At 33.0% G+C, this 18510-nt stretch overlaps 1 protein-coding gene and 1 pseudogene across 1 annotated transcript; one reads left to right on the forward strand and one right to left on the reverse strand.

Moving 5' to 3' along the window:
- The window catches only part of LOC130499028 (uncharacterized), a 127445-nt pseudogene that overhangs the window by 36700 nt on the left and 72235 nt on the right, over nt 1-18510 (reverse strand).
- LOC130498919 (uncharacterized) lies at nt 1652-4726 on the forward strand. The gene is made up of 3 exons (XM_056992754.1): nt 1652-2738; nt 2828-2876; nt 4222-4726. The coding sequence occupies exons 2-3, from the start codon at nt 2841-2843 to the stop codon at nt 4528-4530; spliced, it is 345 nt and encodes a 114-aa protein (XP_056848734.1). The 5' UTR covers nt 1652-2738; nt 2828-2840; the 3' UTR covers nt 4531-4726.

Genomic DNA, 18510 nt, shown 5'->3' on the forward strand with positions numbered 1-18510 from the left:
ATATAAATAGTATATTATGTAAAACAACAGTATTGTTACCTTATTTAGTTTAGTCAAATATAAAATTTCAAGAGTTCAATTTTCAAAAAAATATCATAAAATTAATAATAACTCATAGAAAACTAATGCAAAAAAATTTAAAACTTTGAAACATGGATAAAAGTATGTCAAGAAGAAAAAATAAGAAGAAAAAATAATGGCTTATGTTATTAATAAAAATTGGAAATCCATTATATCAGTTTTAAAAAATATACAAAATAGACTAATCTAATTACCTAAAAACATTGCTTTGACTAAAATAATCATAAAATAAAATTTAAATTTTATATACATATTTCAAATAAAAATAATAATTTAAAGTTCATTTATATAAATTTTTCTAAAAACTATTCATATATTCAAAAATTATTTTACTAAAATATTTTCCAATAACCATTATTAAAAAATGTTTTCATTATATATAAGAAAATACAAAAAAGATTAATTTTATATACCAACTTAAATTATGGTTTTTATATTTCAAATTAAACTTTAAGAATATAATATATATGATTATTTATAAGATGATACATATAAAATACTATTACTTATATGATTATTTATATGATGGACCAATTTTTTTTTTGACGTCGAAAGACTATTCTATTATTTATATGATGGACCAATACAATTAATTATATGATGACATATACATGATACATAATAGTGACTAGGGCTGGACGTTCAGGTATCTATTCCGGTTTGTTTCGGATCTGTTTGAATTTCGGGTCCTAGGGTCAAAGATTTCAGCCCCATTCATATATTTCTAAATTTTAGTTCGAATTATAACTAGGGCTGGGCGTTCAGGTATCCGTTCGGGTTCGTTTCAGATCTGCTTGGGTTTTGGGTTTCGGAGGTCAAAGATTTCAGCTCCATTCAGATATTTCTAAATTTTATTTCGAATTATATTCGGATCTTTGCGGGTTCACTTCGGGTTCGGATAACTCATTTAAATTATTTTTTAAAATTCATTATATATTTTGAATTTCTTAAAATCTATAAATAAAATAATATATTGTATATAAATCTGAATAACATATGTCAGAATATCTAAACTTAACATATAAATCGGTTTGAAATATACACCCGCACGGGCGTGCGGGTCAAAATTTAGTTTAAATTACAATGTAAATATTTATAAAAATATGTCACATTGTTTAAACAAAATATCAATGTAAAAGTATTGTATAGTTTCGTCTTAAAATCATTTATTTTTAACAACAAGTCAAATAAATATGTTGATTGGAGAGAGAATAAAACAAAGCCAGAGAAACATATAGTTTACCAGAGACACTCTATGTGTCGAATTTATTATAAAGAAAATTTCACTATGATAAATACATTCAATAACTACAAACAAATAATATATTTCATAAAACTGAAAAATAATACCCGCGCTTTCGAAACGCAGGTCAAAATCTAGTAGTATACTAAAGATGCAGTAGTTTGTACAAAACCTATTTTTTATTTGAATAAATTTAATATTCTTCCAAAAATTGTGGGCAAGTTATTTTTATACAAATATATTGAAAACCTGCAAACGAAAGAATGTTTGACATTAAGTTTTGGGAGAATTACCAATTGTGACTCAAAACTTGGATTCAAACCCAAAAGAGTACCCCAACTTGGGTCAAAGGCAAAAGTAACCTAAAAGGCTATTGAAATTACAACTATCTCCTTGTGAACAAACAAAAAAACGGATTTTTTTTACGTTTCTACCCCTTGCAAGTCGTCTGTAAACAGACGACTTGAAAATAAGTCGTCCAGACGACTTTAAGTTAAGTCGTCTGGACAGTTATTCTTAAACATAATTTAAAATTTTTGTAAAAAATATTTTGATAAGTGAAAAATTGGAATTATGTAATTAACATATGTCTTAAGAGATATAAATTAATATATAACAAATTTCAATTGTTTTCAGCCCAGATGAGTGAAAGTAGTGAGTCATGATATTCTTTAGTTTATGTTTCATCAACATATGTTGTAGTATTGTATGTGTTCTTAGGGTTAGATTTTGGAAAGCATTAAAACCGTTTTTGAAAATTTTTAAAATTACCTAGGCGTGTTCATTTATGTGTATAGTAAACACTATTGAAGTATAATTTGATTTTATAACGTGGTTAGTAAGTTAATTTAGTCATTTTAGTTTAGGGGTTCATTTTAGGGTATTGGACTACTTAATATTTAGTCTTCTGTTCCCAGACGACTAAATATTAGGTCGTCTGATGTACATTATCAGCCAGAATAAGTCGTCTAAACCGGACTAAACCTTAAAGTTTACCAATGTACTTTTAAAGCTAACCGGATTATTTACCCAATATATAAGGTGATTTTTTTTTTTCATTTTCCGCGAAATTCAGAAACCCTAACAGTTCTCTCTCACCGGCGATATCAAAGGCGATTCGAATTCCCACTATTTCCGAACAACCATCGTTCTCAACGTCGGCTATCTATCTCACTTCATTCTCACCGTTGTCGCCGCAGCTTCTTCTAACCCTAGCGCCGCCGATTCCTCTAAACCCTAGCGCCCCCGCTTCCACTATTTCCGAACAAACCGTCGCCCTCGCCACCGTGCTCACCAACGTTCTCACCGCCGCTTCCTCTAAACACTAGCTAGCACCGCCGCTTCTTCTAAACCCTAGCGCCGCCGCTTCTTCTCTGTAAACCGTAGCGCCGTTTCTCTGTAAACCCTAACGCCGGTAAGTCATCAAACTCGTGGAAAAGATGAACATAAAACGTTGTCTCTTTCAATTTAATCATTCTCACCGTTTCACGTTTATTTTTTCAGATCTATAACCACAATGACGAGTACTCCAACTCCTTCTGCGACTAATCAGGTCCGCTTGAAATTTTTCTACTGGAAGACTTGTAAGTAAGTCGTCTGGAAAGTCTTCAACCTGGACGACTTAGTACGTCCATTTGGAAGACTTTCCAGACGACTTAAATATAAGTCGTCAACTAAGTCGTCCAGTTGGACGACTTTCTAGACGACTTATATTTAAGTCGTCTACTAAGTCGTCTGGAGTAACAATTAAGGCGTGATTGATTTAGCTTGTGTTCTGACTTCTATTGTTGTCTTTGATTATTTTGCAGACGAAAAGGATGGATATTCCAGAACTCCCCCGTAGGTTATACACATTAGGGGAAGAGCCAGAACCCCACAATAGCATTTCGTATCATACGGATAACACGAAGTTGCATACTGCTCTTAGGGAAGCTCTCACCGATGCTGAATTTGAAGAGCTCAAGGAGTCGAGATTGGGAGTTTTCATCAAGTTCAAGGAGCAGGGATTTGGTTGGGCTTCAAGGCTGGTTCACTACTTGCTCGGTTTAAAGCTGGACATTAAGAAGAAGTACGAGATGTGGTGTCTCGTTGGTCCAGAACCTGCGAGGTTTTCACTGTTAGAGTTTGAAAACATCACTGGTCTAAACTGCGAGTACATCGAGGACCTTGAGACACCAGAATGTGAAGTTACCCCAGAGATGGTTTCTTTCTGGGGGATGATGGGAGTTCATCTGGAAGCTGGGCCAACTACTGATCAGATAATAGCAGCACTGAAGAGATGCGGGGATTGGTCCAGGGAAGATCGCAAGCGACTCGCGTACCTTTCCATCTTCACTGGATTCATTGAAGGGAGAAAGTTCTCAAGCGCTACACGAGCTGTTCTGGCAAGGCTAGTGATGGATTTAGAACGGTTTGAGAATTATCCATGGTGGAGAGTCGCGTTTAAGGTGCTGATGGACTCTTTGTGGAACAAAGATATTACTGGCTGTTACACCGTGGATGGGTTAATACAAGTTCTTCAGGTCTGGGCGTACACAGCTATTCCGGGATTGGGTGCTAGTATTGGTCTACCCAGAGCAAACAGTCCGTCTCCACCGATTCTGGCTTACGAGGGCAGCAGAGGCCGCAGATTCATGAAAGCTGCTATCTTGAGTCAGGTACCTTTCCATCTTCACTTAATTAAGTTGTCTGGAAAGTCTTCCAGCTGGACGACTTAGTAGACGACTTATTATAAGTCGTCTGGAAGGTCGTCCAGCTGGACGACTTAGTAGACGACTTATAATAAGTCGTCTGGAAGGTCGTCCAGCTGGACGACTTAGTTGACGACTTATAATTAAGTCGTCTATTTAGTATTTTGTTTCAAATATCTAACTCGATTCTTCTTCTATTTACTGCAGACCCGCGTGATCAACTTTGTTGAGAAGGACATTAGTGAAATGTGGCCAAAATGGGACTCTGAGGTTGAGGACGTGCCCGCGGAGAACATCATTAAAGTCATGTATGATCGGAGACCGTGGAAGTGGACCATGGATTGCTGGGAAGTCACTGGTACAAAACCTAAGTTTGTGACTCCATCGAAAAGAGCCAAACAGATGGTTGTGGTGGAGGTGGAGGAGGAGGAGGAAGACAATCAGAGACCTCAGAAGAAAGCTCGTAAAGAGGCTCCTAAAGAGGCTCCTAAAGAGGCTAGAGAAGAGGCTCCTTAAGAGGCTAGAGAAGAGGCTACAGAAGAGGCTAGAGAAGAGGCTAGTTGGGTGACCAGAGAGGAGTTAGAAAATATGTTCAAGGACTTAGGTGACATGATGAAAGATGGGTTTAAGAAGTGCATCAAGGAGATTAGGAAGATGTCCGATAGATTGGAAGCTGTGGAGAAGAAGGTTGGTGTCACCAATCAGGCTACCCCTCAAGCCAAAGAAACCGGGGTTTTAGTAACAAACAGCCTACCCCTCAAGCCCCATAAACCGGGGTTAGTAACAAACAGACTACTCCTCAAAAGGATCAGCCTACACTTCAAACCAATCATCCTACTCCTCCCACCAATCATCCTACTCCTCCCACCAGACAGCCTGCTCCTCAAAAGGCAAAGCCTACTCCTCAAAAGGCAAAGCCTACTCCTCAAACGAAACAGCCTGCTCCTCAAACGAAACAGCCTGCTCCTCAAACGAAACAGCCTGCTCCTCAAATGAAACAGCCTGCTCCTCAAACGAAACAGCCTACTCCTCAAAAGGCAAAGCCTTCTCCTCAAAAGAAACAGTCTTCTCCTCTGCCCAAAGAGGTTAGTATCAAATCCTCTCCCAACAAGAATTAAGTCGTCCAGGGTCTTCTAGTTGTCCAGACAACTTTTATTTAAGTCGTCCAGGGTCAACTAGTCGTCCAGACAACTTTTATTTAAGTCGTCCAGGGTTAACTTGCAACTTTTATTGCAGAGATTGTTGCCGGAGGATACAGCAGATGAGGCGATCTCGGTATATAAGATCTTGCCGGAGGATAAAGCAGATGGTGTCACCTCCAAAGAGATTGTTCCTCTCACTTCCACTGACCAACCGAGCTTCGCTTCCAACGATCAACAACCGAGCTTCGCTTCCAACGATCAACAACCGAGCCTGGTTGTATTGGACAAAACAGCTCCCACTGCTGCTGTGCGTGCAAGGAGTGAACGAACGAAGAAACCTGCTCCCACGCAGATATCTCCTTATACGGCAGAGAGAAGGAAACTCCTTAGAGTGGGAAAGTATAATCCATTTCCCACACTAAACAGACCTAAGTTGAAGGAGCTCGCTGATTGGTTGAAAACTGATCCGTAAGTGATTGCTTTACCCATAATAGCTTGATTTAGTCTACCAAAAGTGATTGCTTTTTGTTTGCAGTGATTATTTAACTAAGCTAGAGGACAAACCACGTACATCACCAACTTGGTGGTATCATAAACTCCGGACACCCAAAGCATGGCTGGAAGACGTAGTAAGTCTTCTGCTTATCTTTAAGTCGTCTGGTAACTTGTCTTTGTATAGATTTGTAAATATATAAGTCGTCTGGAAGGTTTTCCAGCTGGACGACTTACAAATAAGTCGTCTGGAAGGTTCTAACTTGTATTATTTTATATGCAGCATATAGATGCTTGGATGAATGTGCTAAGGCAGAGGTATAAGGAGAACCCACAATGTTTTCGGAGCGAGCGAATGTGCTTCCTGGATCACAACTTTACCCAGTCTTGGAGAGAACAGTGTCTGTTCTTCAAAGCATCGTCGTCTGATCACAATGGTTTAGGAAGAATGCTACCTAGTGGGGCGGCGAGTTTGTATGACGGATCAATGCCTTCATTTTGCCAATCAAACAAGAAGTGGGGGGTGGACATTGATGATATCTATGCGCCACTGAACTTGGACAACAAACATTGGGTTGCTATTTGGATATCAATCCCTAAGAGGCACATAGTCGTCTGGGACAGCATACCTTCAACTACCATACCAGAAAGATGGGATGAGATAATGGAGCCTTTTCTCGAGATGGTCCCTTATCTGATTGTGGAGTGCGGAGACCAGATGCATGGGTTGGAGCGATACACATATGAGAGACTGCTGAAAGATGTACCCACGGCCAACAATGGTGATTGTGGCGTGTACGCTGCAAAGTACATTGAATGTCATGCTCTTGGGGTCCCCTTTAGCCCTAAAGACTTTGCTAGGTCCAATGCGAAGACTATGAGGGATAATATGGCTGTGGTTATATGGACGGAGCTTGTTGATCAGCATTTGAAAGATAATGAGGATGGTGGTATGTTTGTGGGCATGTATGATTAGATACACAAATCTAACTTGTATAGATTTTTTAACTTGTATAGATATACAAATCTATTTGTATATTTGAACTATTTGTATACACAAATCGATTTGTATATTTGAACTATTTGTATACACAAATCTATTTGTATGTTTGTGGGCATGTATGATTTATTTGATTTTCTAACTTGTATAGATTTTCTAACTTGTATAGATTTTCTAACTTGTGTAAGGTTTTCCAGCTGGACGACTTACAAATAAGTCGTCTGGAAGGTTTCCAGCTGGACGACTTACAAATAAGTCGTCTGGAAGGTTTTCCAGCTGGACGACTTACAAATAAGTCGTCTGGAAGGTTTGGACGACTTACAAATAAGGTAGTCTAAAAATAGTAGAAGGTAGTCTAAAAATAAAATACACTGGACGACTTCGTAAAAGGTCGTCTGAAAAAAATACACTTGAAGGGATAGTAGAAGGTAGTCTAAACACTGGACGACTTAAATACACTGGATGACTTCGTAAAAGGTCGTCTAAAAAAATACACTTGAAGGGATAGTAGAAGGTAGTCTAATACACTGGACGACTTCGTAGAAGGTAGACGAAACACTGGACGACTTAGAAATTAGTCGTCTGGACGGGTAATCAAGACTGGACGACTTAAATTTAGGTCGTCTGGACAACTAGTCAACTGGTTGTGTACATTGTGGTTTCGTATGGCCAGTTTCCTTGCAGTTTGAGCATCTCTGTGCCCTGTGTTTCTTCCTGGGTTTGTGTCCTCTCATCCTAGATAGCTCCAACCAAGATTGCCATCTTGATTTCTTCTGTCTCCCCGGACCACGCTTTACGTTTGGAGGAAAGCATTCTCGTTCTTCAATATGTTGTGACACGATAGGATATATATTCTCTGAGTATCCTGCATACAGATGATTCTTTGAGTAAAGTGGACATACAAGTGTGTCGATATGCACACCAGCATGTGTTCCAGCTGCTATAGCATGAGAGCAAGGTATTTTCTCCACTCCATAGACACCACAATCACACTTTACATGTTCCAAATCAACCACACAGTCCATTTTGCCACCTTTGACAAAGAAACGCCATCCATCAATTGGTTCGACCGTCATCGTATCCGCTATCTCTGATCGAACAGCAAGCAAGTATTCAACACCCCGGCTATGTACAGTTGGGAGACTCAAAGCATCTTGTCTCCTTTTCCAATACCATTTTCCTAACTTCTGCCTTATGAACTCCAGCAGGAACGGAATCGGAAATCCTCTTGCTCGCTTCAGTGCGGAATTAATAGATTCAGCGATGTTGCTTGTTTTTATGTTGAACCTGTTCCCCTTACAATAAACCCTTGACCATAGCTTGGCGTCGGCCTTCTCCAAATACGTTGCAAGTTCCGGGTTTGCACTCTGTATCTCAGCCATGTACCGGTTAAAATCGTAAACCGTGTGCGCATAAGCAGCCCCTTTCACCAAGTACATGAGATGTTTCCCTTTAAACTTTTTGACAATGTTATCTTGAAGGTGATAATAACATATTCCTCGGGTTGCCCAAGGAAACACCTTCTCACACGCACTTTTAATGGCCGCGTGCCGGTCAGAGACTATCACCAGAGGCTTGTCATGAGATATACAACTAGCCAATTTTGTGAAAAACCATTCCCAAGAAGGTTCATCTTCAGCATCCACGATCCCAAAAGCCAATGGGAATATCTGAAAATTGCCATCTTGTGCGGCTGCAACTAACATAACACCTCCATACTTTCCACTTAGGTGAGTTCCATCCACCACAATGACCCTTCTCTGATACTTAAAACCTTTGATAGAAGCTCCAAAAGAGAGAAATAGATACTTAAATCTTTTCTTAGAATCAAGTTCTATAGCCGTGATAGAATCAGGATTTGCAATGGAGATTTGCTCGAGATATGAAGGCAGACGCGAATACCCTTCTTCTGCTGATCCTCTCACCAATTTCTGTGCATATAACAGTGCTCAGTATGAAGTGGTGTAATCAAGCGTCATGCCAAACATGTTCTTCATTGCATCAGTGATATGCTGTGGAGTTATCCCATCAATGATCCCAACACGATCAATGAAAAGACTACCAACATACTTTGGAGTACAGTGTCTCCGCTGAGCGATTCGGTCTCCAATTGAGCATAAATGTTTTTCCACATACTTTGTTACCCAAAACGTGTTTGGCCCATGTTTCACACTCGCTCTGATCTTCCATCCACAACCGCTAACCCGACATATTGCCACAAGGAGAGTTTTTGTTGATTTGTATATTCTGAAAGAAAACCTACCCCTCACTGCTGTCAACCGCAGCTCTGAAAGCAGTGCATCCTTGCTAACAAAACTCTGGTTGACATAGATGCTGGTACAATCCGATTTTCCTCCTTCAATAGCATTTGTCTTAGCATATGTCTTTTTAATTTCTTCAAAACAAATATTATCATCATCTTCCTCGTCCTCATCTAGAACCTTTCCATAAAGACTGTAATCCCCACCATTCTGATCCGTTTCACCAACAATAGTGTTATCAGCATTCTCCTCCCCATTTTCATTCTCCCCATTTTCCTCCTCCCCATCTTGATTTTCATCTTCAACAGACTCATTATCACCAACATCTTCAAAACATTCATCAGCCTCATCATTATCACCAACATCTTCTTCCCATTCACCAGCTTCATCATTATCACCAACATCTTCTTCCCATTCACCAGCTTCTTCTCTTTTCTCTGAAACCGTTTCCACCTTGCTGCGGCTTGATACACAAAGACATACTCTATGCGTTTTGAGTATCTCGAGCAAGTTTCGAACTTGTCTATCACTTGTAACATGAATGGGAGGACTGCCTGGAGTCATCATCATTTCTGCTGGTAATGAGTAGCTAATCTCCACAGTCACTGATCTCATGTCCAGGTTATAATCTTCTTGAGCCATTGCAACAAGTTCAGCATGTGTTGAATCTTCATTCAATAAAAACAATCTTGCTCCTTTGAGATCATCAACCACAAAATCCCAACGGAAATCTCTCAACAACCATTCTCCATACACTGCATGTAACTTAAAAATCATCTGCAAATATTCAAAATAAAACACATTAGTAAACATAGAGAAAATGAAGAAGTTCAATAAACATTATCGCAGACGACTTAGATTTAAGTCGTCCAGAAGACTTAAAGGTAAGTCGTCTAAAGAGGTCACTTTTGCAATTGAAAATTAAAAGGGACGACTTAATTCTAAGTCGTCCGGCTTTGTTTGTTAAAAAAAAAATTTCAGACGACTTATATATAAGTCGTCTACGAAAAACGGGCTAGTTTTGCATTTGACCGAATCGTGTCAGATCTTTGACTATTTCTGGATGACTTATAATTCAGTCGTCTCTGGAAAGTAAAAATTTCAATATTTTATTCAAACTAGACGACTTACGTGTAAGTCGTCCTAGGTTAGTTTTGTAATTGAAAAATAAAACTTGAAATTTAACTTTCTCCAGACGACTTAACTAAAAGTCGTCCAGTTAGACGACTTAATTTAAGGTCGTCCGGGATAAGCAAGGTTTGGACGACTTAATTGGGAAAAATTCTGGACGACTTTGCTTTCCCCGGACGACTTTAAATTAAGTCTTCTGACGGGACGACTTTATATTATGTCGTCTGGTAAAAGTTAAATTATGAAGTTTTATTTTTTAACTACAAAACTAACCTAAGACGACTTACACGTAAGTCGTCTAGTTTAATAAAATATTGAAATTTTAACTTTCCGAAAGACGACTGAATTATAAGTCGTCCAGAAATAGTCAAAGATCTTACACGATTCGGTCAAATGCAAAACTAGCATGTTTCTCGTAGACGACTTATATAAGTCGTCTGGAGTGTTTTTTTTCAACAAACAAAGCTGGACGACTTAGTTTAAGTCGTCTGTTTGACCAGAAGACTCATCAGTAAGTCTTCTACATACAGATGACTTACTTGTAAGTCTTCTACGCGAACAGATTTTGAAAAAAATTCAAATTCGTACCTTAAACTAGGTGAGATGACTTCGTTTGCACACAGGGTCTTCTCCAACCACCCAGAACCTCAAACGAAAGCAACCGTAAGTCAAAACGAAAGAAATATGGCTCTGTCAACCATCGACCATATTTTGAATCAAAAGCTTCAGTTTTTTGGATGAATATGGAGAGAAAGTGAAAGAAATGTTGTTTTTAGTTCATAACAATTGAAACAGAGAGAGTGTAAAGAGATTTACGTGCATTAAAGGGCATTAAAAGCTCCAAACAGTTCGTACAAGGTTGTTCCCACTATTCATGGCAGTGGCAATATTGTAAATACTTGAAGAAAATGAGGTTGAGACAGTAAAGAAGCCATTTTCGAAAAAAAAAAAAAAAGGGTTAATGGCATTTTCGTAGATAAAATGCAGATGTGGGGTTAAAAACTCAAAAAAAAATGAGTCAAAAGAAAAGATTAGTTTTCCTATACAGAAATTGTCAATTAGCGTTTTTTATTTCAGACGTATATATTTTGATGAAATTTTCCTTCTTCGTCAATGAAATATTCCTTTTATGAAAATTTATGTTATTATATATATAACAATATAAATCAAAACAGAACACTAAAAAAATTAAGAAAAGTTCATACAAAATGGCTATCTCCAAAAACATATTGATCGCATTTGTTTTCACTATCTTCTTCATAGTATCTAATGTTCATTGCTACCCAGGTATTTAATTTCACTTTACTGTTTACTTTTATTTATACTCATATATTTATCTTTTTTTGTAACTGTCAACATTGTAATCATTTTGATTTTAAACAGACTTTGAAGTAAACCAAGACTACAAAAAATGCTACGACAATATTCCGTGTAAACCAAATGACCAAGCATGTGAGAACTTTTGTGCAGCTATGACCATTCAGTTAGTTGGCGATTGTAGTTCTGGAAAATTTTGTTGTAGGTCAAAAAGGCCAAACTAAATGATTAGATATAATAATTTTTGTACTAGTGTCAGGAATACTGTAATAAAGATCCAAAACAATTAGCATCCTGAAATTACATGAAAAAAAAATCTTTGCTTAAAGGAAATAAAAAATATTAATTCACCATATGAGATATATAAATTTAAAATATCAACCATAAACATATTGTAGTCTAAATATATTCTGTATGACATATTTGTCTTATTTTAACCTGAAAATGGTTATAAGAAATTAAAACTAGAAATAAATACTCAAAATAAAATTCTCTATTAGTGATATTGAAAATTAATGCATTTATTATACAACATTAAAAATTAAAATTTCTAAGATTCTACTGAACTAAAATAATAACATACATGTATGAAAAACCTCAGATGCCAAGTTTTTATTAAATAAACTATTGGATAATACGAACATCAAATATATGTATATTAAAAATAAATAATAATAATAATAATACAAATTAATTAATTTTGACTAAAACTTAGGTAATATTCAATCATAATAATAATCTAAACCTATAACCAATTGACCTTGCAAAATCAGTAACAAATAACAAACTGTATATTAACAAGATATCTTCTATAAGGAAAAGAGAATAATATTTGAAACCAATGATAAAATATATGATAAAGTATTATACGGTAAGGATTTATTTTAATTTTATTTTTACTATAATCCAAGTTTTAAGCTCACGGATATTTTAATGAAAATTTTATTTTGTGCAAATTAATGCTACTATATATATATTATATATATATATATATATGTGTGTATATATGTATATACGATATAAATAAAAAATAGAACACTAAAAATTAAGAAATTTCATAAAAAATGGGTATCTCCAAAAGATATTTATTGCATTTGTTTTCACTATCTTCTTCATAGTATCTAAGTGTAGTTTATGTCACTAATTAAGTATTTATTACCTACTTTTAATGTATATTTTAAATATTATATTCATTATGAAATATGTGTTGATGTTATATTAGCAATTAATAATATTTTTTGTGTAGAACAAAACAACCATAAACATATTGTAATTTAAATATATTATGCATGATGTATTTGGCTTATGAAAAACCTCATATGCCAAGTTTTTATTAAATAAACTTTTGGATTCATCTAAAACTAAATGTATATTTTTTTTAAAAAATATTAAATTTATATTAGTAAATATATAATATAAATTAAATTTTTGACTTAAACTAAGGAAATAATCTATAACCGATAGAACTTGCAAAATCAGTAACAAAATAACAAAACATATATTGACAAGATATTTTCTATAAAAAAGAGAATAACATTTGAAACCAAAGATGAAATATTATAAAGTAAGGAATTTATTATAATATTATTTTGACTATAAACCAAGAAATTAACCTCAAGGATATTTTGATGAAATTTTCCTTCTTCGTCAATGAAATATTCCTTTTATGAAAATTTATGTTATTATATATATAACAATAAAAGAACACTAAAAAAAATTAATTAAGAAAAGTTCATACAAAATGGCTATCTCCAAAAACATATTGATCGCATTTGTTTTCACTATCTTCTTCATAGTATCTAATGTTCATTGCTACCCAGGTATTTAATTTCACTTTACTGTTTACTTTTTATTTATACTCATATATTTATCTTTTTTTTATAACTGTCAACATTGTAATCATTTTGATTTTAAACAGACTTTGAAGTAAAACAAGACTACAAAAATGCTACGCACATATTCTGTGTAAACCAAATGACCAAGCATGTGAGAACTTTTGTGCAGCTATGACCATTCAGTTAGTTGGCGATTGTAGTTCTGGAAAATGTTGTTGTAGGTCAAAAAGGCCAAACTAAATGATTAGATATAATAATTTTTGTACTAGTGTGAGGAATACTGTAATAAAGATCCAAAACAATTAGCATCCTGAAATTACATGAAAACAAAATCTTTGCTTAAAGGAAATAAAAAATATTAATTCACCATATGAGATATATAAATTTAAAATATCAACCATAACATATTGTAGTCTAAATATATTCTGTATGACATATTTGTCTTATGTTAACCTGAAAATGGTTATAAGAAATAAAACTAGAAATAAATACTCAAAATAAAATTCTCTATTAGTGATATTGCAAATTAATGCATTTATTATACAACATTAAAAATTAAAATTTCTAAGATTCTACTGAACTAATAATAAATACATGTATGAAAAATCAGATGCCAAGTTTTTATTAAATAAACTATTGGATAATCCTAACATCAAATATATGTATATTAAAAATAAATAATAATGATAATACAAATTAATAATTTTGACTAAAACTTAGGTAATATTCAATCATAATAATAATCTAAACCTATAACCAATTGACCTTGCAAATCAGTAACAAATAACAAACTGTATATTAACAAGATATCTTCTATAAGGAAAGAGAATAATATTTGAAACCAATGATAAAATAATATGATAAAGTATATACGGTAAGGAATTTATTTTAATTTTATTTTTACTATAATCCAAGTTATTAAGCTCACGGATATTTTAATGAAAATTTTATTTTGTGCAAATTAATGCTACTATATATATATGTGTGTATATATGTATATACGATATAAATAAAAATAGAACACTAAAATTAAGAAATTTCATAAAAAATGGTATCTCCAAAAGATATTAATTGCATTTGTTTTCACTATCTTCTTCATAGTATCTAAGTGTAGTTTATGTCACTAATTAAGTATTTATTACCTACTTTTAATGTATATTTTAAATATTATATTCATTATGAAATATGTGTTGATGTTATATTAGCAATTAATAATTTTTTTGTGTAGAACAAAACCATAAACATATTGTAATTTAAATATATTATGCATGATGTTTTGGCTTATGAAAAACCCATATGCCAAGTTTTCATTAAATAAATTTTGGATTCGTCTAAAACTAAATATATATATTTTTTTAAATATTAATTTATAATATTAATATATAATATAAATTAACTTTTTGATTTAAACTAAGGAAATAATCTATAACCGATAGAACTTGCAAATCAGTAACAAAATAAAACATATATTGACAAGATATTTTCTATAAAAAAGAGAATAACATTTGAAACCAAAGATGAAATATTATAAAGTAAGGAATTTATTTTAATATTATTTTGACTATAAACCAAGAAATTAACCTCAAGGATATTTTGATGAAATTTTCCTTCTTCGTCAATGAAATATTCCTTTTATGAAAATTTATGTTATTATATATAACAATATAAATCAAAACAGAACACTAAAAAAATTAAGAAAGTTCATACAAAATGGCTATCTCCAAAACATATTGATCGCATTTGTTTTCACTATCTTCTTCATAGTATCTAATGTTCATTGCTACCCAGGTATTTAATTTCACTTTACTGTTTACATTTTATTTATACTCATATATTTCTTTTTTATAAACTGTCAACATTGTAATCATTTTGATTTTAAACAGACTTTGAAGTAAAACAAGACTACAAAAATGCTACGATAATATTCCGTGTAAACCAAATGACCAAGCATGTGAGAACTTTTGTGCAGCTATGACCATTCAGTTAGTTGGCGATTGTAGTTCTGGAAAATGTTGTTGTAGGTCAAAAAGGAAACTAACATTATTAGATATAATAATTTTTGTAATAGTGTCAGGAATACTGTAATAAGATCCAAAACAGTTAGCAACCTGAAATTACATGAAAAAAAAATCTTTGCTTAAAGGAAATAAAATATTAATTCATCATATGAGATATATAAATTTAAATATCAACCATAAACATTTGTAGTCTAAATATATTCTGTATGACATATTTGTCTTATGTTAACCTGAAAATGGTTATAGAAATAAAACTAGAAATAAATACTAAAATAAAATTCTCTATTAGTGATATTGCAAATTAATGCTTTATTATACAACATTAAAAATTAAATTTCTAAGATTCAACTGAACTAAAATAATAACATACATGTATGAAACCTCAGATGCCAAGTTTTTATTAAATAAACTATTGGATAATCCTAACATCAAATATATGTATATTAAAAATAAATAATATAATACAATTAAATTAATTTTGACTAAATTAGTAATATTCAATCATGATAATAATCTAAACCTATACCAATTGACCTTGCAAAATCAGTAACAAATAACAACTGTATATTAAGAAGATATCTTCTATAAGGAAAAGAGAATAATATTTGAAACCAATGATAAAATAATATGATAAAGTATTTATACGGTAAGGAATTTATTTTAATTTTATTTTTACTACAATCCAAGTTATTAGCTCACGGATATTTTAATGAAATTTTATTTTGTGCAAATTAATGCTACTATGTATATATATGTGTGTATTATGTATATACGATATAAATAAAAATAGAACACTAAAAATTAAGAAATTTCATAAAAAATGGGGTATCTCCAAAGATATTAATTGCATTTGTTTTCACTATCTTCTTCATAGTATCTAAGTGTAGTTTATGTCACTAATTAAGTATTTATTACCTACTTTTAATGTTTTTTAAATATTATATTCATTATGAAATATGTGTTGATGTTATATTAGCAATTAATATATTTTTTTGTGTAGAACAAAAAAGAAACATATTGTAATTTAAATATATTATGCATGATGTATTTGGCTTATGAAAACCCCATATGCCAAGTTTTTATTAAGGGGAAATTTCATAACTACACTTTGTGTAGTACCACATTCAAGTTTACCACCATTTTTAGGGACATTTTCACAAATACACTTTTCAGTAGTGTGAAAAAGACTAAATTAACCCTACCCTATCTCTAACATATCACCTCTCTCCGTCGTTACCTTCTTCTCTCTGTCGAGACATCGTTTCTCTCCTCCGGATCCGTCGTCGTCATCGAAAGTCATCGTCGTCGTCGTCATGATCGTCGTAGTCGTCATCATCGAAAGTCATCGTCATCGTTCCGTTGAGATCTCCGACGAGCTAACACACGGATTCTCTTCTCACGCAATCGTCATCTCGTCCCTCTCTCACACACCGTGGATCAGATGTCGGATCCTTCAACCTGTTCAGTTTCCCACCTGGTATGCGTATATCTCCTTTCGATTTTGTGTATTTCTGACGAAATCTGAAACAACGAACGTTAGTAAACATTTGCTTTTATCCAAAAGGCAAAAGGTTGATTTGGAGTTCAAGTTGAGATTAAGATTTTGGAATAGCTAACACTGCACTTTTTACAGAATTTAATCCCTTAAAAATCTGAATTTCTTGATATTGTTAAAAGTACAACTCGACGATTTATAAGTCTTATAAATAAGAACGATTGAGCAATAGAGGAGTAGTGTTAATATTACTTTAGTGTGAGATGTAGTGTCTATTACTTGCAGTGTTGAGATTAAGATTTTGGAAAGCGAACACTGCATTTTTACAGAAATTATAATCCCTATAAATCTGGATTTCTGGATATTGTGTAAAAATACAGCTCGACGATTATAAGTCTTTATAAAGAAAAACGATTTAGCAATTGAGGAGTTGTGTCTATTATTCTAGTGTTGAGATGTAGTGTATTTACTTGCAGTGTTTGAGATTAAGATTTTGGATAGCGAACACTGCATTTTTTTATAGATTATAATCCCTTATAAATCTGGATTTCTGGATACTGTTAAAGTACAATTCGACGATTTATAGTCTTTATAAAGAAGAAAATTTAGCAATAGAGAGTAGTGTTCTATTACTTCTAGTGTTGAGATGTAGTGTCTATTACTTGCAGAGTTGAGATTAAGATTTTGGAATAGCGAACACTGCATTTTTACAGAATTATAATCCCTTATAAATCTGGATTTCTGGATATTGTTAAAAGTACAACTCGACGATTATAAGTCTTTTATAAAGAAGAACGATTTAGCAATAGAGTAGTAGTGTCTATTACTTCTAGTGTTGAGATGTAGTGTCTATTACTTGCAGTGTTGAGATTGTTTATTTTAGACATTACTAAAAATATTAACAAACATAGTATTAAGGTTTGGGATTATGAAGCACGAACATTGTTGTAATGATCCCACATCTTTTATATTGTTTATAGAATATCTTAATTAGTATTTGAAGTTTGAAGATTGAAAATTTAGAAGAGATTGAAGGAGTTATGGAAGTCGGAGCTTGCCGTATCTTCAGAAGCAAACAAGTGTTGATTGACGTGTTTCAAGCAAGGCTTATCTCCTTGACGTGTGTCTCAACTCACCGCTTTCATTAGTTTTTATTTTTTTTATGTTGACCTTTGTTCTGTTGCCTAAAAAATGTTGACCTCTGTTTCAATTTGGCTTTTTTAAACTGTGCCAATTTATGTTTTTATGCCAATAAGAGTTTATAAAATCATTTATAAGACTTTATAAATGTTTATAAGAATTTACAAATAATTTTAAAGATTTTATAAATCCACATATAACTTATATGATATAAGGGTTTATAAAAATATTATTAGAGTTTCACAATCTTCATAATATAATTTATAAGAGTTAACAAATCATTTAGAAGAATTTACAAATCCTTACAAAAGTTATAAGTAAATCTTCCAAAGATTTTATAAGTGTTTTATAATTTTTATAATTTTGTAAATTATTTATAATTATTTATGATTATTGATAAGAAATAAAAAATATTTATAATGGTTTATAAAACCATTTACAAAAGTCTGAAGCGGTGAAGCCTTGCTTGCTGTACGCATGTGCTATAGAATCTGCCATGTATATCATCTTTTTACAAAGCATGCACGTGTTCTTTAGCTTGATAAAATATTTAAAAGTTATTTATAAGGATTTATAAAATCATTTATAAAGATTTGAAGAAACCCTTAATAATTATCTATGAGTATATAAATTCATTAATCATAGTTTATAAAGGTCTATAAAAC

The sequence above is a fragment of the Raphanus sativus genome, chromosome 8 (genome assembly GCF_000801105.2).
Source record: "Raphanus sativus cultivar WK10039 chromosome 8, ASM80110v3, whole genome shotgun sequence".
Lineage (NCBI taxonomy): Eukaryota > Viridiplantae > Streptophyta > Magnoliopsida > Brassicales > Brassicaceae > Raphanus > Raphanus sativus.